Source organism: Theobroma umbraticum, unplaced genomic scaffold (assembly GCF_002168275.2).
Source record: "Theobroma umbraticum cultivar Fairchild unplaced genomic scaffold, ASM216827v3 scaffold_4.1, whole genome shotgun sequence".
NCBI lineage: Eukaryota > Viridiplantae > Streptophyta > Magnoliopsida > Malvales > Malvaceae > Theobroma > Theobroma umbraticum.
In genome coordinates, this window is record NW_018397258.1 from 137553 (window position 1) to 156947 (window position 19395).

At 38.7% G+C, this 19395-nt stretch overlaps 6 protein-coding genes across 10 annotated transcripts; 2 read left to right on the plus strand and 4 right to left on the minus strand.

Annotated features, from left to right (window-relative positions):
- The first annotated feature begins 6 nt into the window (after positions 1–6).
- Positions 7–1367, plus strand: DRT100 (Leucine-rich repeat (LRR) family protein). Its single transcript, XM_021424004.2, has one exon. The coding sequence runs from the start codon at positions 190–192 to the stop codon at positions 1012–1014; it is 825 nt and encodes a 274-aa protein (XP_021279679.2). The 5' UTR covers positions 7–189; the 3' UTR covers positions 1015–1367.
- Positions 1368–2302: 935 nt separating this feature from the next.
- LOC110414512 (protein gamma response 1) lies at positions 2303–5806 on the minus strand. Of its 5 annotated transcripts, none has more exons than XM_021425741.2 (5): positions 5724–5806; positions 5525–5578; positions 5372–5403; positions 3657–4913; positions 2303–3362 (listed from the first exon to the last, which is right to left on the minus strand). In XM_021425741.2, the coding sequence occupies exons 4-5, from the start codon at positions 4903–4905 to the stop codon at positions 2668–2670; spliced, it is 1944 nt and encodes a 647-aa protein (XP_021281416.1). In that variant the 5' UTR covers positions 4906–4913; positions 5372–5403; positions 5525–5578; positions 5724–5806; the 3' UTR covers positions 2303–2667. The 5 variants fall into 5 exon arrangements, with proteins under 5 accessions (XP_021281416.1, XP_089639163.1, XP_021281417.1 ...); XM_089783037.1 differs by having other exon boundaries at positions 5372–5429; positions 5724–5786; XM_021425742.2 differs by lacking the exon at positions 5372–5403 and having other exon boundaries at positions 5724–5775.
- A 687-nt stretch (positions 5807–6493) lies between these two features.
- LOC110414308 (large ribosomal subunit protein eL31) lies at positions 6494–7795 on the minus strand. Its single transcript, XM_021425424.2, has 2 exons — positions 7609–7795; positions 6494–6956 (listed from the first exon to the last, which is right to left on the minus strand). Exons 1-2 carry the CDS (start codon positions 7692–7694, stop codon positions 6677–6679), a joined length of 366 nt encoding a protein of 121 aa, XP_021281099.1. The 5' UTR covers positions 7695–7795; the 3' UTR covers positions 6494–6676.
- A 185-nt stretch (positions 7796–7980) lies between these two features.
- Positions 7981–10566, plus strand: EMB2816 (Small nuclear ribonucleoprotein family protein). Its single transcript, XM_021425425.2, has 6 exons — positions 7981–8150; positions 8303–8399; positions 8549–8630; positions 8981–9052; positions 9884–9936; positions 10324–10566. Exons 2-6 carry the CDS (start codon positions 8397–8399, stop codon positions 10411–10413), a joined length of 300 nt encoding a protein of 99 aa, XP_021281100.1. The 5' UTR covers positions 7981–8150; positions 8303–8396; the 3' UTR covers positions 10414–10566.
- A 2974-nt stretch (positions 10567–13540) lies between these two features.
- SAP5 (A20/AN1-like zinc finger family protein) lies at positions 13541–14685 on the minus strand. Its single transcript, XM_021425599.2, has one exon. It carries the CDS (start codon positions 14409–14411, stop codon positions 13839–13841), a length of 573 nt encoding a protein of 190 aa, XP_021281274.1. The 5' UTR covers positions 14412–14685; the 3' UTR covers positions 13541–13838.
- A 2783-nt stretch (positions 14686–17468) lies between these two features.
- LOC110413882 (zinc finger A20 and AN1 domain-containing stress-associated protein 8-like) lies at positions 17469–19295 on the minus strand. The gene is made up of 3 exons (XM_021424894.2): positions 19144–19295; positions 18956–19028; positions 17469–18273 (listed from the first exon to the last, which is right to left on the minus strand). The coding sequence occupies exon 3, from the start codon at positions 18249–18251 to the stop codon at positions 17748–17750; it is 504 nt and encodes a 167-aa protein (XP_021280569.1). The 5' UTR covers positions 18252–18273; positions 18956–19028; positions 19144–19295; the 3' UTR covers positions 17469–17747.
- Between the last annotated feature and the right edge of the window lie 100 nt (positions 19296–19395).

Here is a 19395-nt window from a genome sequence, read left to right on the forward strand (position 1 = left end):
CTAGATACGAGGTCGTGGCTGAAGGAGCCGTACTTGGGCATCTTCGACTCGTGGGAGGGCACCGACTGCTGCTCCAATTGGTATGGCATCAGCTGCGACCCGACCACTCGACGAGTCACAGACGTTTCCCTCCGAGGCGAGTCGGAGGACCCCATTCTCCAAAAAACGGGACGCTCAGGTTCGGGCTTCATGTCAGGTTCCATAAACCCTTCCATTTGCAAGCTCGACCACCTCACCACGTTAATTATTGCTGACTGGAAAGGCATCAGTTGGGAGATCCCTCAGTGCCTGGCTTCGCTACCCAACTTAAGAGTCTTAGATCTTATTGGCAATTCCCTGTCCGGAAAAATCCCACAACGGATAGGTAATCTCCAGAAGCTCACTGTCTTAAACCTCGCAGACAATAAGCTAAGTGGAGAGATCCCAAGCTCCTTGGTTCAACTGTCCAGTTTAAAGCATCTGGATTTGAGCAACAACCTTCTGACAGGGGAGATTCCTGCCAACTTCGGCAACCTCAAGATGCTTAGTCGCGCATTGCTGAGTCGAAACCAGTTAACCGGGAACATCCCCAGTTCCATGGGCAACATGTACAGGTTGGCTGATCTGGATTTGTCATTAAACAAGTTATCGGGTAGGATACCGGAGCAGCTGGGGAAAATGCGGGTGCTTTCTACGCTGAACTTGGATAGTAACAGGATTACGGGCGAAATCCCGTCCGTTCTGTTGGGGAATACGGGCCTGGGGATTCTGAACTTGAGCAGAAACGCACTTCAAGGCAACATACCGGACGTTTTCGGGCCCAAATCGTACTACATGGCGCTTGACTTATCCTTCAATAATTTGAAGGGTCCAGTGCCCAAGTCCATATCGTCGGCGAAATACATCGGGCATTTGGATATGAGCCATAACCATCTTTGTGGGCATATTCCGTTGGGATCACCGTTCGATCATCTTGAGGCATCCTCTTTCGACAGCAATGATTGTCTCTGCGGTAACCCGCTCAAGACTTGTTAATCCATGTTACCTTGGGGTTGGTAATTTCTTTTCTTTTCTTTTATTTATTTTTCGGTTTTATCAATGGAAATGTGATGATGTAAAAGTGGATCTAAGTGTGGTTAATCTCATGTAACCAATTTTAAGGTCTAATATCCTATACTATAGTATCCTATCCCATGTATATCATCTGTAAGGGTGTTTTAATTAGTTGAATGGAAGGGACAAAGATTATTGCAGCAGTCCCGTGGTGGATGCACCTGAAGAACAGCCAAAAGGTTTAAGCTTGAGATAGTGGCGTATCTTATCTTGTACTGGTATACTTTATTTGAATGCAACGCCATTGAGCTACTACTAGTTAAAAAGTTGAAGAATCTTGTGTTGGGGTCTTGGACAAGGAGATGATTTTAGTTTCAACAACTCTGAGGCAGGGTTTAATTATTAAATATAAAGGACAGACAAAGGGGAGTTGCATGCACGTGACTGAACGCATAAGATTCACAAAAATATTCCAAGATAAAAAAAGAAATGAGCTGCAAAGATGTCCAACTTTATGCTGCACTTTGAAAAATTGGTTGGATTGGAAATTGAAATTGGGATGCTGCTTCGCTTGCGAAAATGGAAGGAATTTCAGCAATTTAAGCCATGCCCGACAGGAAAAGGAGGTGATACACCAATGCCTATTCCCTAGATTTTTTAATCGCTTTTGGTTTCCCCCGCCTCCTCTCACATCCACATTAACTTTCGGCATACTATAGAGGAAGAACCTGCCATGCAATGAATGTATTTATGCTCCCAAAACTGGACAATTAGTAGTCCAGATTCCTGGAACCCCCACACAGGACCAATGGAAATGATCGGATAATGCATTCGGTCAAGTGCCTCCCCACCCTCTATCCTTTTGAACCTATCTTTCGGCACTCACACTCCTGTCAAATCCTCAACTTTCATCCACTCCAACATATTACTTCTAATTCTCTACTTGTCTTGGGTGTGGGATTTTTCATTCAAAGCAATGCTTTTTGGCAGGCAAGTTTAAGGCTTAGGCCCACAAAATTTGCAAAACTTCTAGTAAACTATAGAAATTCTCGGGTTGGAAATATAAATAAAAACTTGCAGTAAATCTGAAAAACTATAAGCATAGTACATTAACATTTGGTTTCAAAGAGAACAATAATTGATGATTTCAAAATGCCTTCCCACATATCACTTCAAGATATACTAAATCCGGATGTTCATCAGATTTACTGTAAAACTCACACCTAGAAAGGAAGACAACAATAAATATATCAATCCTAACCAGTTCACTAATTCCAAGCGTTCATTTCTTTTTCAATGTCTGAAATGAAGGAAGCATGCATAAAGATATTTATTTTGGGCGTTTCCTATTGGTTTGAAATAGGTTGTAGGCAATAAAAGCCTAGCAGCATCTACAAAAAATTTGAATGGCATCCCAAGCATCTCCCTCCATGTTCTATCTACAACCTAAAACTTTACTGCAAGCATTCACGCCTTCTCTACCAGTAACATTCATTCTGCTAATGCTTGAATGGTTACTTCATGCAACCAAGGTAGCTCAAAATTCTAGACTTACAGACTGAAGACTGAAATATGCCTTGAATGATTATTAAACCTAAATGAAAAATGCTTAGTCTTGAGCTCAAGAACAAGAAATCACATTTCAGACTCAAATCCAATATTCCAAAATCCCTCAGGGGTCATAGGAGGAACATACTTATATCGGTGCCTAGATACACCATCATGATGCTCACAGCGGAAATTCTTCATGTGATCTTCATTGTCCTGATCTCCATTATTAAGAACAGCATCATAGAATTTCTTACATTGATTGCATTCAAATCCTCTCAACTTTTCCCTCTCTGCTTTCTTTCGTACTGGTTCCACATACTTGAAACTTCCTTTGTCAGCCATTTGAAACTGTATCTCTTGTTTTTGTGGGCTCTTGTCAACACTAACATCCTGTGTCTCATCATCTGGGCTATCAACATTCATGTCTTCCGGAACTGGAAGACCATCAGCTTCTTCCTTCATGGCTTTCTTCAGGTTTACTCTGATATTCTCAAGCGGAGTATCAAGAAAATCATCATGGGGATCATGCCCAGCTTGGCACTGATGGGACCTAGTATCTCTCCAACCAGAAACAGGTCGCTTTGTACCAGCTATAGGATTAGATTTCACACTTGAGGGACATTTTGGAGTGGGAAACCTGGAAGTAGGAGAGTGGGAGCCAGAGGTTTCAACTGATTTGGCCCCTTTCCCATTCTCTAAGGCAACATTTAAACCAACATCCTTCATTCCTTTAGTGTCGAAAGCAATCATTGGAGAATTTGAAATTTTATTTTCATCATCTGCAATGGGGTACAAAAGAAAGTAGCTAAGAAAACTCTGACCAATCTAAAAGGAAAAAACCAACAGACGTAGCAGTTGCAGCAAGTTTTTGGCTACATGTTGCCTCAAATTATTGGGCATTTCTAACAGACAAACTTAAACCACAAATCAGCAAAACTAAACCAAAATAACTTGAGAGCCTTGAGCAAAGAAAAAGAAAACTTGTTTTAAAATAATATAGCAATTATCAGCAAATAACTACGAAGATCAAGCATAGGCCTAAAAAGAAGTCAAAATAAGCAGCAGAAACTTGCCAAGAGAAGGTTTGGGATTGTGATGATGCCTTGCTGAGTCGCTCTCATCTTCCAGTTTATTTGGAAAAGTCTTATTCTCCGTAGTAAGGCCATTCTTTCTGCAAAGGAAGTTATATTGAGATTTTAGCCTTTTGTAAGCATCAAGGAGATCTCTTTTTTTCTTCTTCTCAGCCATCAAGTCAGCGGATTTTGATTCAATCTGTTTTAGTAACTTTTCATATGAATCCTTTTCTTCAACTGCATCATCACCACTTTTTCTAAGTTTGGCCTGCAGTTCATTGACTTTCTCTTCCAGAACTTTTACTTTGACCAGTAGTTCTTTGTTTTTCTCCTGCTCCTCTAACTGTTGTTTATTCTTTAACATTTCTGAGCCTTTTAAATCAATTTGTCTAAGCAACTGCTCCTGCAATTTTCTTCCTTCCTCAACTTCTTTTGTCTTCTTCCTAAGTACCGCATGGAGTTCATCATAACTCTCCTTCAATTTCTCAAAATTGGCGACAACTAGCTTCTTCTCATTGTTACAATTGATCAGCTGCTCTTCATTATGCATAATATCAAAGGATTGCAATTCAATCTTTTTAAGTAGATTTTCCGACAACTTCTTCCCGTCAGCAACCTCCTGAGTCTTTTCTCTAAGCTCCTGCTGGAGTGCTTCAACCTTTTTCTGCAGGCTGTTCAGATCACTCAGAAGCACATTTGTTTTCTCTTCATGCTCTTTTACTTCTTTATTCTTATTAGCTATGACAGAGGCTTTTGTCTGAACCAACTGCACTAATTTGTTCTGCAATTCAATTCCTTGATCAACTTCCTTGGACTTCAGCATAAGTTCCCCTTTTAGCTCCTCAATTCTGAGCTCTTGACATCTTAGTTTTACAAGAAGTCGACTCATTTTCTCTTCATGCTCCTTTACTAGCTTTTCCTTCTCAAGCGTGAAAGACTGGTTCTCTTCCAGGGCCTTCTTTTTTTCGAGTTCAAGTTTCTCTATTTGGAGTGTGAACTCATTTTCCTTCTCCTTCCATGCATCTTCTGCAGCTTTCTTGATCTCGGTGTATATTTTCTGCAAGCCTTTAGATTTTAACTGGAAATTCGGGTAGAGCTGGCTGCAAAAGATGTACTCTATCTGAGAAATCCTGTCCTTTGCTTCCTGAATTGTAGCTACTAGTATAGTGCTTAACCCAGAGATATACTTCACACTATCGCTGTCAAAGGGAAGCCCCAATTTTGGAGATTGTTCATGGTGCCCCTCCATTTCCGGATCTAACATTACAAGAACAGCCAAGTCATCATTGTTACAGTTCAACACAAAATATTGTAGTGAACTTTACATTTAACAAGGCATTATTGTGAAAGGGGAAAATCCATTTCCAACAATAGCAGACTCATTCAGCAAAAGACTTAAAAAGCCCTCTCCTTTGACGTCAATATTCAAAGTTTTCCCATGGAATCTATAACCTTGAATCCTTAATATCAACTTTTTTTTTTAAGAAAAAAAAAAACAGAACATCGACAAGTATTAAAAAATCCAAGAGACGACATAAGACCAAAATGAGATGGAAATATAGAGTGGGAAGTTAAACACCTGAACTTCAAAGAAAAAGACATGAATTCGAACTCTTTAACAACCTGGAGCCTCTATTTAGCCAAACTAGAAAGGGTTAAAGCCAACCTTACACGATAAAATGTCAAATGAAGGGATAAGGCCAGAAGTGGCTTACCTTTGTTGCAGATGAACTGCTAGCGCAATTAGCTACACAATAAGCGTGAAAAAAATAACTACAAGACGAATACAAGCACAACCAAACATGGAACTCAACAAAATGCATTGAAATTACGAAATTGGGAAACTTGGTACCAAAATCACAACTTACCTTAGCTTGAATTCAGCAACCAAACAACAAAAGAAAGCAACGAATCGCCTTCGCCTATATCAACATAGAAACAAAAATGTCAGCGAAATCGTACAAATCCAGAAGAGAGGAAGTTCTGAATGCCCTCATTTTCCTTGGGAACAAAAGGAAATGACGTAAAACAAACAAAACAAAAAGCAAAGAAGGAGATTGAAAATGCCTTGGAAAAATAGATAGGCTGAAAGTGCCGGCCGGCGCGGGAGTTGGGAGTCAAATTTGAGTTGAGTCGCAGTCCCCCGCCGATTTTGTAAGCTGCTGCTTCTAAAGCTTGGCGGGGAAGCCTTTTGGAATTAGAATGTGGCGCTGGATCACAGGCCCAAATGACCGAAGAGAGCACTCCTGGACCTTTGATGGGCCATACATATCGTTTTGGCCCACCTTGACCCTTTTTCTTTTATTTTTCAACTAATAAATTACAATGCTTAAAATCGTTGAATATATATTTGTGAATATTAACAATTTAGTTGGGTAGTTTTATCGAACGATTATTGCTTGTCAAATGCCCTTAAGTCCAATGAAATTGGAGGTACAAAGTCAATTCGTGTAATAATGAACAAAGTGTTAAACAATACATAAGATGTCATACCAACATTGTGAGAAATTCCTACAACCATTCTCCTGTAGGCGTGGGTTTGCATCTCTCACCCAAATTTCATTTGCACTCTTCACAAACACAAGACCGTGGAAGCACACTTACAGATTTTCATTTGCCCATGCAACACCACAATCACAATATGTTTAAACAATTGACTTGAATCCCAATGCCCCGAAAACAAATCAGAGTAAATTTAAGGGGATACCCACCATTCCTCCTCCGATTGGTTTGTGACAGGTTAACATCTGAGCAGGCAATACATACAATGGTTAACTTCGTGCCGAAAAGCACCAAAGATCCATTGTACCAAGTAACACATCTCTCAATCAACCTCATTGTAAGACAAGAATGAAAATATATTTCTCAGATGAAGCTTGCCACATATTTAAGTACCAATTAAAATCACAATAAGTTCCCACCAGATTCGAACACAAAAAAAAACAGACCAAAATATCTGAACTAAATAGAAATACCCAAAATTTCAAATTACTAATCAAAGATCCAAGTAGGTAGTTACTTCAGTCTTCTTCATCAATGACCTTGGTTCCCAACCCCTTCAAACCCTCTGGAGGGATCTCTGCAACAGTTACAAGAGAGAAAAACTCCTCCTTTGCATCCTCTTCATCGTTTCTCTTCCTTGCAATGCGGACACGAACTCTCCTTGGCACACTTCGGATCCCACGGCTCCATACTTGCTTGTTGAGCTTTACATCAACTCTGACATCAGTTGTCCCCATAGCCTTCTGGGCAAACTTCCTAATCTCCTTTATGGCCTTTGGAGCCTTCTTCTTAAATGTGCTGTGCAAAGTTGTTCCAATTTTCCAGATTACATCGCATAACCATAATCTAGAAGCAATTTTAAAAGTGGTGTAATATCTATCAACTGGTCCTAATTGGTGCTCAACAGTGAATTTTTTTTCTGATTCAAGTGCATGCCAGGCAGAATAAACTCTGTTGCCTATAATTCAGAAAGACAAAACTGTTCTTTACAAAGAAATAAAGCAATCCAACCAACCAAAAATATCAGAAAGTTACACCCTAATCAAAAGGCCAGAGCTGAAGATGGTTGGGAAATTCTGTATCCTAAGGCCACATGATTATATCCTTCATAAATTGACCGCTAATAATCCAAATTGAGACATAAAACTTCGGAGAAGAGAAATCCCACCAAACATCAGGAGCAAGCAACTAATCAAACGCTCCAGATACATTAAGAGCAATTTCTGAGCAAGAAAAAGCTCATTGAGACATCCATCACAATAACAAACATAATATCAGCTGTACACAGAGATTTAATACTATATCAGAAGCAGCAGAAGATTTCAGCAACAAGGATATTTAAGCAAAAAGGCACAAAAGGAAAGAATGCAAGGCGGCAACACGATTTTGAGATCCAAAATGAGGCTAACCATCACATTATTATGTAGAGAAAGAAAGGAAAGAATGTTACCATCCATGCAAGCGCTTGTGAAGGTTGATGGTGTATTCTCTGGTGACCACCTCCTCCTTTCTTCCTTTGCTTGCCTTGTCTACCATTTTCTTTAAGCTGCCGTCCCGATCTCCAAATCAGAACAACCTGTCTCTCTCTCTCTCTGTGGCCGCTGAACCAAACCCTAGTCGCACATATAGTAGCAAGCATGACAGTCCCCCGCCCTCTACGCTAAAAGGACTTTATTTTCTGTACAATTACTTTGATGCCCTCTATCAGGCTAGATGTCATTCGGCTCAACGTAAGTCTTTACTCTTACCCATTAATTATAATTACAAAAAGGAGTCAGCCAAGCCCAACGTAAAATGGGCTTAGAGTCCAAAAGGTGTGCCGACGGTTTAAGTTGAGGGCGAAACCATCGACGCTGCCTGCAAGCAAAGCGGGAAAGGAAAGGAGCATTGCTGATTGCTGATTGCTGATTGCTGATTGCTGATTAGAATTCGAGTGAGTATAAAAGGCTAGGACACTCATCTTGCTCTAGTCTCCTAGATCAACTCTCCCCCGTAAGTGCCCTTTTCTTTTTCTTTTCCCTTCTTTTGATTTCGAACCAGCTGCTCTGTCAGATTTTGTTATGAGTTACCCACTGCTTCGTTGGTAAATCTGTAAATTGAGCACCTTTACTTTGTTTGAAGTTTTTGGGTTCTGTGGTTTTCAGATTTGGGTTTCTGGGTTCTTTGGTTAAGTAACCTAGAGTTACATTTCCGACGCTGCACAGACTTTAACTGACAGCTGCCAAAACTTCGCGGGATATGGTAATTTTGACTCTCTCTAATGCTTAAAACTTTATTCTCAGTATTTGCCCATTAAGCGATTCGGACTTATTTTTCTTCCTGTACACTTTGTTGAATTTTCAAATATTATTGAAGAAAAATTAACTTAGAATGGATGATTATGTTTTCAGTCAGGCAGGAAAGAAACCGTCTTGGATTTGGCAAAGTTTGTAGACAAAGGTGTTCAGGTGAAACTCACTGGTGGTAGACAAGGTCTGTTGCTGAGCTTTCAATTTCTTCTTTTAATTTTTCTTCAGTCTGAGGTATTTTTGTGAAGATAAAAGGATTAATTAGGTGATCGAGACTTAACTGCTATATGTAGATTTTACAACTGAAAATTTCCTCCCTGCTTGGGTTTAGGTTATGAGGAATGGTAAAGACTTACATCAGGAATCTGATATTTTATTATCAACTAATTGTAGCTTCTAGGCTCTAATGTCAAGTATAGCTTATTGTCACGTGCCCTAGAGCTATGCAAGTCATTTTCTTTCTCCCTGTCAGATGTTTGATCTAGTTTACGTACTATCACCTATTTCATGAGCCATTTCTTTTTTCTGTTCCAGTCACAGGGACCTTAAAAGGATATGACCAGCTACTAAATCTCGTCCTGGATGAAGCTGTAGAATTTCTACGCGGTAATTGCCTCTATGGCACTTTGTACACATGCTTGTTTGATTTTATGCATCCAGCAAGCTTTTAACTATCTTCTTTGATGATCATTGGATGCCTTGTTGTTCTAAACTTGGCTGCTTGTGGTGTTATTTGGTCCTTTCGTGCATCCATTCTCAAGGCCAATGTCCAGTGTTAAGTAGATGTTAAGTATATATACCTTTGTAGCAATTGTGCAGTTTCATGTGAGTATTTCACTTGTTTTCCTCCCTTGAATTGCTTTGGCACTTTCTCCGCTTCCTCCAAAATATTCTTCTAAGTCTAGTGGCAGTTCTCTCCATACTGCGAGAAGTGAATGCTTCTTTTGTAATCTAAGAATAAATGAGAAAAGAATAGGGTATACACAACTAGATTTAATTTGCTCTCTTAAATGGAAAATTGCAATTTGCAGGATGATTGTTACTTACTACCATTTATTTTGGCATCAAAAGCACTGAGAAAACAGACCATGGAAGTCTGTGCTAATTCTGTAATCTAAATTGCCTGTTTAACGATGCTGAACGCTTTTAGGCAATTTGTTACCACAAATTTTCAGGTCAACAATTAGGCATTCTTATTCCCACTAGACTGATACTTATTGTTCTATAATTCTATTTGTGGTGTAAGCTATTAAGAGTCCATGGACAATTGCAAACTGAAATTTGGAACTTCTGAGAGGAGTTGGTACCTGCTTTTTCTGAACTATGTGACCTCTCCTGTCCGAAATTTTGAGAAAATTTTTTATTTGTTCATGCGTCTGAAGTACTGGATGAGACTGCAAGATTAATTTGCTGTGCTGTTTTTGCATTATTTTGCAGATCCAGATGATCCATTGAAGACTACTGATCAGACCAGGCGTCTTGGCTTGATAGTATGTTCTTTCTTCCTCCTTCTGCTTCCCTTTCCCTTCTCCGCCCTTTTTAGAGTTTATTATTCTATTTTATGGTGCCAAAAGGTCCAAATTGCATATGGGCTTCAAACTGGTTTGCAGAAAGATTGAGCCTGTGTCTTTTTTATCTGCCACTAGTTATGTGGGCAAAAGATACAAGTGCAGTTCTAAGAGGTCATTGCTTTTAACTTATGGAATTTTGGATCCCCTAGATATCCAGATCACTTTTGAATGTTATCTGAAATACATGTGAGGAAGATGTGCTTGCCAAAATCCTGAGGGTTCAAGGGTTTGTGGGATGTGAACACAGACACTGGTCTTTAACTACTCTTAGTAGCATTTGAACAATGTGTCAAATATTGCATGCAGGTTTGTAGGGGTACAGCTGTTATGCTCGTGTCACCAACTGATGGTACAGATGAGATTGCTAATCCTTTCATCCAGCCAGATGGAGCCTGATTTGTCTTTAATTTGTAGTTCTAACATTTAAGTCTGCATGTGCGTTTTATCAGTTCAGCTTACTTTTTCTTCATAAGCTTCGTTACTTTGGAAAATATGGATGTCTGCATTGAGCTTGAACTATGCATTTAAATATCATGTTCTATGAACTAATTGGCAATTTGTTATGTTTGTTCCCTTGGATGCCCATTTCTGTCTTTTTGGGCGATTCTGGATGCTATTTGTTTATGTGGAAGTGTTTATGTAAGGGTGCACTGCAGAAGTTAGGCTGAAGAATGCATACGGAAAGTATATAAGCGACGACCCTGAAGCAATGGAAAATGATTTCGGCTTTACTTTTTCTCTCTCTTTGCAGCTAAAGAAGACCAATGGGTTGTCTTAAAAGGCCTGCCTTACACTAACATGTTAAGAACAAAACAACAAGGTAAAAAGGACAGAATCATGGATTAGCCGATGACTCTCCTATCTAGCCAGTAAAAAGGTCCGGGATAAGTAAACCCATTTGGGAATAGGTGAGTTTTGTGAACAAACAGAATTGGTACCATTCATGTAGTTAGGATTAACTATTGCATTTAAATCAACTAAAAGAGATGAAGACAATACCATCCTTAATCCCCCAAACTAATATTATGATTTCAATGATAGAGCAATGTAGGCGAGAGTGATATGATTTGATTCCAACAGAAAGTCCCTTTGGGGCTCAACTATGAATGCAAGTGGATGTTAATGGGCCCATATTTTTACAATAATATCTGCCATTTTCATTGATCGGCCCCCTATCAGCAGAAAATTGGGGAAAAAAAGGGGCACCTCATGGTTATAGTATTTGCTTTGTAAGTAGCAAGTAAAACAGTCCATATTTGGGGTATTAAGGGGAAAAGAGTCCTTGTAAAGGGAAAGATTCTCATCATTCGGCGTCCATTCTCCACTTTATTTTCTCGAGACAGATCAAAAAGGAAATTAAAACAAAGAAAAGCAAGTATTGGATGGTCCCAATCATAATGTATAATAATAATAATAATTGATTCTCGTTAATTATTCTATATTGTTTTGTCTGACTAATACAGTTTAAGTATTGAAGGAATTAGTGAAAAATGGGAGTGGCTCATAGTCATCTCATGCTTGGTCTGACCATTTTTGCCACTTTGAGATTCCTTGTTATGAGTCATCCCCAACACTAACCAAAAATGGGGTTGGTGCTTATCTCTTAAAGATTCCCTTCATCCTCAGAATTTTCCAATAAATATCATCACATTTGGTAAACTTAATTACGATTTGCTCCAAATGTTTAAGATTTAAATAAAAGGAAAAAAAAATTCAAAAGTGTTGATGGATGCATACCTCTCCCATGAGAACGATAACATGATTCATGCATGAGTTGTAAAACACAAGACACTAGCAGATTCCAAATGGCAACAAAAGAAAGGAACAAAAGGGCGTGGTTGTTGATCCTAAACTCCTTTCCCTAAAGCTTTGTCCTCTATAACTAACGCTGCACAAAATCTTTATGGCTGCTTTCCACACATTAATCAAAGCTCTTACTACTTGTTTGTGCAACAATAATATCAAACTGCGCATGCTTTTCGCTATTTCCGTAGCCTGCAACCACATCATCACTTTTATCACATGGTTACATTTTCATAGTTTATAGATATTTAAACCCATGATAAATATTTTAAATTCGAATTTAGGGTTTATTTCAATAGGAAAAAAAAACGACAAAATATATTGCTTACGGTGTGTCCTAATTGTTTTGGAATTATACAGGAAATTTGAGTCCATAGTTAATTTCAATTAGAAACAAATCAAAATGGCATCATACGTATTTGACAGTGACACCATATGAGGGCTATTTGCCAAAAATTGACGCCTACGGCAAACCCTGCAGTTAGATCTGCATGATTAATATAATAAATAGATACTCTTTGAGGTGATTTATTAATTAATACCATATGAAAACGATATATAAATAAATTTAAATTTAGAGTTATTATTTTTCATGTTTTAAATGTATTGATGTATTTAAGACACCTTATTTTCTTGCCTTAAAAGAATTAAAATTGTGTTATTATATCAATTCATATAATATGACCCCGTTTAATCTATTTATTTCAATTTTATCAATCGTATTTAATGAGATTATGGTATTACAAGTGTCTTATAATATTAAATTAAATCTATTAAAAGAATATGTTAAGTATATCATATTGTGTAATTTGTATAATAAAAGTATTTGAATATATTTTTAGAATATTAACTTGTCTAAAATAATTGAATCATGTCCAGATTTACTTATATAATTATAACATCATGATACAAATTATTAGGTGAAGAAGAAATTTTTCTTTCTTAAATTGAAAATGAAATTGCCTTTCGCACCATTACATTTATTTCTATTATTTTTGTCCCGTCTCCCCGTGGTTGGGCTCTCACAGCTTTTCAGGCCGAGAAAGGACACCCAACTTGGTCCCTCCGGTCGGTCCCACTGTTCTTGTTATTTGACAACGTATACAGGCGCCACCATGAACGTCAGTGTGCAACCAAACTCTCATTCAATCACAGCCGTCAGATCATCTTCAGATCACCACTCCCTATCTGTATTCCTCTGTCCCTGTGTATCTTTTTCGTATTCTATTTTTTCAACAACTACAACGCAACCAATTAACCTACGCAAATGTTCCCGTCACTCTCACTCACACCCAACTTTACAGCTTTTCTTTTGTACTTGCTCTATACCATTTATACGTGGCTGTTCATGAATGGACTATGCAAAACGCAAGATCATGTCAAAGGCAAACACATCACGATATTTTGCCCCCACTATCCCATAAAATCTCGCGATAGATAACAGCACCTGTCATTTTCAAGAGGGCCCCATGTCCTTTTATTTTATACATGGACAATTACTAAATAAAACCTTCCATTTCCAGTTGCAAATAGGCAATCGCCCCCGAGGGTTATCAAATTGACCTTCCACGCCCAACGTTTCCATCGAATTTACAAACACATGCCATTCGTATTATGCTAGTAGTAACAACAATTTTTATCACAAAACAATCCAAGCATATGAAGCAAAAGCTGGCTAGAATAGAAGATCTGCGTCGTGGAGGTCAAGCTAACACAAACATAAATAAGCCACAATAATCTTTCATTTCTCAATTAAAATAAACAAGTAAAATGAAAAATGAAATACTATAGATTGATCGGACATGAACAATCCGAAGAGAGAATATATCTTCTTAATCTCCAGTAATCTTGATGTGAAGATTTTGGTTGACTCTTTTCTCTCTCTGTGAAACGGAATCTTTGAGATGTCGGCATCTGTTCGGACGAGATGAAGAGATCGAGCATGGATCTCCACAACTTGCTCAAATTTTCACGTCCGAAAATGATCCAATATTTTAATTTAATTTAATTTCATAACATCAAACTCTGATAATCTTGGCTGCTTTAACCACGGGATTTTCTCTAGCGATAGCCTCGCGACCCGCTGTCTTGTAGTCGTAACTGCAATCGTGTCGATCCGAGTACCGGTGCTCCGCACAAAAAAGCTCCCCGCATCGACACCGAAACCCGGTCAACCCCACGCGTTTTCTGCAACCGGAACATCGGTTCACCACCTTCTTTTCCGCAGCCGCAGCAGGATCGTTTCCTGATCGATTCCATGCAGTGGTCCGACTATTCGTTATCGTCGCAGCCGTCGTAGGCGGAGAAGAATCGGATCGGTTCTGCTGTGAACGAGACGGGGTAGATCTCGAGGATTGGTCGTCGGAGAATTTCGTAATTGAGGCTCCACCTGCAATAGCCCCACCGGAGGCGGAGGTGGCGCTGGAAGACGAGGAGGGAGAAGAGGAGGACGTGGCGGTCGTGGCGTTAAAACACTTTTGGCACATGTTGTTGGTGGCGGGATTCCCCGTAACCCCGCAGTTATTGATGCATAGCGTCAAGGTTTCAGGTACCTTGAACTCGGTCTCTTCCTTCTCGGTTCTTTGAGCCATTTCTCTCTGGCTTGTTCTCTACCAGGATCGAGAAAACGATTTCAAGGGGATAGAAATAAGGAGAAAGAAAGAGAGCAGAGACCCTGTGTTTGGGTTTGCTTTGTGTGGAGAGAGAAAAGACGGGATGAGAGGGTTTGGCAATTGGCGTTAGGAAGAGGAGAGAGGGGATTTGAAGGGATTGAGAGGTCGGTAATGGTGATGGAATATGGGCCTCATAGAGACGCGTATCAAACATTGTTCGTCATCCCTATTTACAAAAATAACCTCGCGACTTTTTGCCAACTTGCGTCCTCCCTCGCCCTCACCCTCACCCTGACCCTGGAGGGGTGGGGGGCTTCTTTTCTACTTTGCTTCTTCTTCTAGATTAGTTCTTTCTGACGTGTTAATCGTCATTATCGAGATATTATAAAATGCGGTCACGCTCATTTACTCTCGTGGGGCCGCTGCCCCATCCGCTAAGATTTCTCGCAAGACTAACGTTGTTTATTAGCAAATTACTAGTAGGTGTATCAAGTAAGAGTTGTGGAAAAAGGGCAAAAAAAAGGGATAGGTTAAAGAGAAACTAATATTAAGGTACAAGGCTGTTTTTTGAAAGGGATACAGCAAGCACTAACATTTGCTTTCCCTCTAGGAGATATTTTTTTATATTGAATTCATTGCATGTAAAAGAAAAAGCGACGGACAATTACAGGAAAGAAAGAAGAATTCCGAGAATGGCACTGGTTACATGAACATAGAAGGTCACGAAAAGCGATGGCGCAATGGCATTTGACAGATTTGCTTAGCTGCATGAAAAATAAATATATCAATCAATCTAATCTTAGCTAGCTTAAAATTCAAGCCATCTCCTTCCACCGAGGCACATCTCTTTCTCTGCTTTCTGGCTGGCTGGCTGGCTGGCAGGCAATCATCCACAACTTTACTGTTCTCTTCCAATTCTTACCCAATTTTTATTCAACGTCGGAGTATTCATGCTCAAACTAATTAGTACTTAAACAGTGGAGGTTGATAAATTCAAGTTCTTTTTCTTTTGTTGAATTTCTATGAATGGTAGTACTACTTCGTTTTCAAATCATATGGTTGGTGCGTAAAGCATATGAAACTTCCAACGTGGCTTGGATAATGATTTTTTATTTTTTATTAATTGGTTTCTTTCTGGAAAACAATTTATATTGTTAAAATAAATGAATTTTTTGACAAAAATATGATTAAAATTTTGTAAAATAATTATTAAGACGTATATTTGATTTGTTGTAGATCACCATTTTATATATGTATATATAATAAAGAAGAACCAACAAATGCTCAAAAAAAAAACAAATAGTAGTGTATTAGTTTAATCCTTCTCACAACAATATCTACATCTTCCTTCATTAACCACAAACTAAATTAATTAGCAAATACAGGGATTTGAAAAATTAAGCTAAATTCAATTAAGAAGAATAAATTATCTGATTACACCACTAATTTTAATTGCGAGCTTGAATACAATGTACACTGATTTCCTAATGTCGCCACCGTGTTGTCACGAGACTTTTTCACGATGAGAGGGTATAATGGGAAATTGGGTACAAGATGGTACCCCACAGGGGAGGGCAACGGTGACAAGGGCAATCCCTACTACAGGCTTTAAGCCGCCCAATCTGACCGTCCTCGCGGCCCACCCCCGCATATCTTTTCGACGACGTCGCTTTCTCTCCCTGTCCCTCTAGCTGGGTTGGTCCACAGGTGTGCACGACACGCGTCTCTGTTTCACGCTGACCCCGTTCCCTTCCTCTCATTTGATTCGTGTGAGCGAGCGCATCAACTTGGAACATGATGAAAACGAGTCTAATTTGGCCTTTTTATTTGTTTAATTCAACTTTCTTCCAGCTTTCCTTGTTTCTTTTTTCGTTCGGTTGGCGCACATTGTTTGATCCTAAAAAATGACGAGAATTTTTTAATAATGATTTCATAAATTGAAGTTTGTGACACTAATTAAAATCACAAACTATATTCATAAAAAGATTATACTCTTTCTGTTTTAATATAACAAAGTGAATTAGTCGATTTATATATTTCAAATAAGGCTATGTTTCTGCTATATAGACTAATTGTGATGTTGTGTATGCACGCAATGATAATAAGAATGATTTTATAGTTAAGTGTGAAAAAGAGGAACTTTGATTAGTATATTTATTAATAAAAAATAATAATTAAATGATGAATAGGGTCAAACTCGTATTTAATTATAAAATAAAAAGTTTAATCGACTTTTTCGGAACTTAATCTAGTGAAATTCAGGACACATTTATTTGTAATTTTCATGGAGAAAATTTAATTACTATCTAATCAAAACCAAGGCCACTTCATATAAAAAATCAGACAAACAAGAGGGACAAAAAATCATATACTTATAGTTCTTGTTACTGTATTTCCTTTGGAAAAAGGGGATTGTGACCGCTTCCTTTAGGAGGATGTACGCGGCTGGCTATACAAAAAAGAGAAAATTAGTCGCTGGACGGCTACTAGTGGGGCCACAGCTTGACTCGGTCAGCAGATGTGGACCAGTCATCGGATAGTTAACGATCTATTACGTGGCAAAAATCGCAAGGCAGGATGGGGATTGAAAGTGCATGATCGCCCACACCAAAGTAACGCCCACTTTCCAGTTTTCCTCCACGAGCTTCATCCCGAACACGAAATCGTGATCAAGAATTTAATATAGAGTAAAACAAATCATAATCAAGATAACGAATTTAGATTATGTACAATATACATGCAGTCCAACATCAGATTTCATATCAGGATACTGTTTTAATTCCCTTATTTATGAATTAATAATTTTTTTTAAATGACAAATGATCATTTAATAGAACCATGAGTAGAGTTTTACATTTTCAATCAAATATTTTAACTTTTGTTTTAAATTTTGAATTCTAAATAAAAAAAATAATGCCCAAAATGATATTAATATAAAAAATTTACTAAACATATGGCAAAAATTATTCTATAAAAAAAACGCCACTTGCCAATTGATTGCAATTTGCTTACATATATTTTTAATTAATTCTTAAATGGCCAAAAAATACTAATTACTTTTTAAATTATAGCTATATAAATAATATAAAGAAAAAGTAAAGAAAGCAAAGTAAGTAACGCAAGAAGTAACAAAAATAAAAATATCTGATGCCACAAAATAAAGACAAGATCCATTAAACCAGCCAAATATGCGCGCAACATAAACATTCTCACCCACCATCGGCTGATAAGATCTCATGTTCCTTCCTCCCGTGAGACGGACGCCGGACTCTGCATGGAACATGGAAGAGACTGCTAGAGGGACTGGAGACCCTACTAGATTTTATCAAGCTTGTTGGCCTTGAGAACAGGGTTGGCTTTGGCAATGGCATCCCGGGCAGCACACTGATAATCGTAAGGGCAGTCGTGTTTGTCAGAATAGCGATGAACAGCACAAAAAAGATCTCCGCATCGGCAAGTAAACCCTGTCAAACCAACACGTTTCCTGCAGACACTGCACTTATTTGGACCCTTTGTCACTTCCTCGTCACGACCAGTGTTAATAGATATAGAAGCAGAGTTTGCCTGTGCTGCAATGGCTGTCGACTTGACTGTGGTAGTCTGTTGGTCTACCGCAACAGAAACAGACTCATGGTTGTTGCCAGGGCTGCCATCTAATATACTCCCATTCGGTGACAAAGCAAGTTTATCTCCCTGTTGCTTCCTTACCAGGTCCTTGTGGCATTTAGAACACAAGTTCATGGTAGCTGCAGTTCCAAAGAATCCACAGTTGTTGGCACAAAGTTTCGGAGCTAGGAATCCACGTTGGTTCTGCTCCATTTCGTCTTTTAAGCCTATATTCCTGCACCATAGTTGCTTTCAGGTTGCAAAAACAGAAATTCATATAGAACAGATTAATTGATTACAGACCATAAAACAAACTTTAGCTTGCTTCTATCGTACATAATAATCAGCAATTTTGTTTGAATTTAGTAGTATAACATATAGAAACAAGTGAAGCGTGCAAGACTTCCCGTTGGAACCAAAACAGAAAAGGAAGCTTAAAGAAGGATCATGCTATTTTTACAGAGAATCGAGCAATTCCACGTCAAGGTTCGATGCCTATCCCAAAGCACCAAAGATTAATCACAATGAATCAAAAGCACATTCTATTTTCTAACTTGTACCAAGTAACACGCACTGTTACAAACGAGATTGAGTAACTCATCATCTCAAAAAGCTTAGGTAAACAATATTATAGGAAACTTGAGAAGATCAAGGAGCCACCGCTGACGGAAAATTTGGACAGAAGTCGCAGCCAGTTTGTTGCAGGCTTAGCTAACAAAGAGGTAATAAATCATTTAAGGTAAGTATGACACGCTTACTTCGTACCACTACTACCTAAAAGCCCCCTCCCCTCTCCCTCCCCCCCCACCCCCCCCCCCCCAAAAAAAAAAAAAAAAGGATCTTGGAAAGATTCATATAAATAAAACAGATCCTAAACAATAGAATTTATAAACTATAAGGCCAGAGTTAATCAATACCTGTTGCTGGCGAGGAAATCTCGAAGGCAAGACCTCTGTCGCCAGAGATGGTCTTTCAACTTTGAAATTTCCCCTGATTTTTCATCCAAACCACAATACAGAGAGAAATAAGACTTAATCATTCAGACTAAACGAAGCAAAAAAACTGTCAAGTGTGAATCCAGAGAAGAGAGAGCAGACACACCCACCCCAAAGCAAAAGGGCAACGGTGGGAGGTGGCAGAAGTCGGAAGGAGTAAGGTACCGGAGTAGAAGGGGATATTTATGTTATGTAGACTGCGGCGTGGCAGGACATGGAAAAACGTGGCTAGTATTGGTTGGTTGAGATGGATGAGTTTTGGATCGGGGGGTAGTGGTAATCCGTAACATGTTGGATCGCATTACTAACGAAAGTTTAGATTAGACAGCACAGCGGTGAAGTGCAAGTGAGTCAGTAGCTAC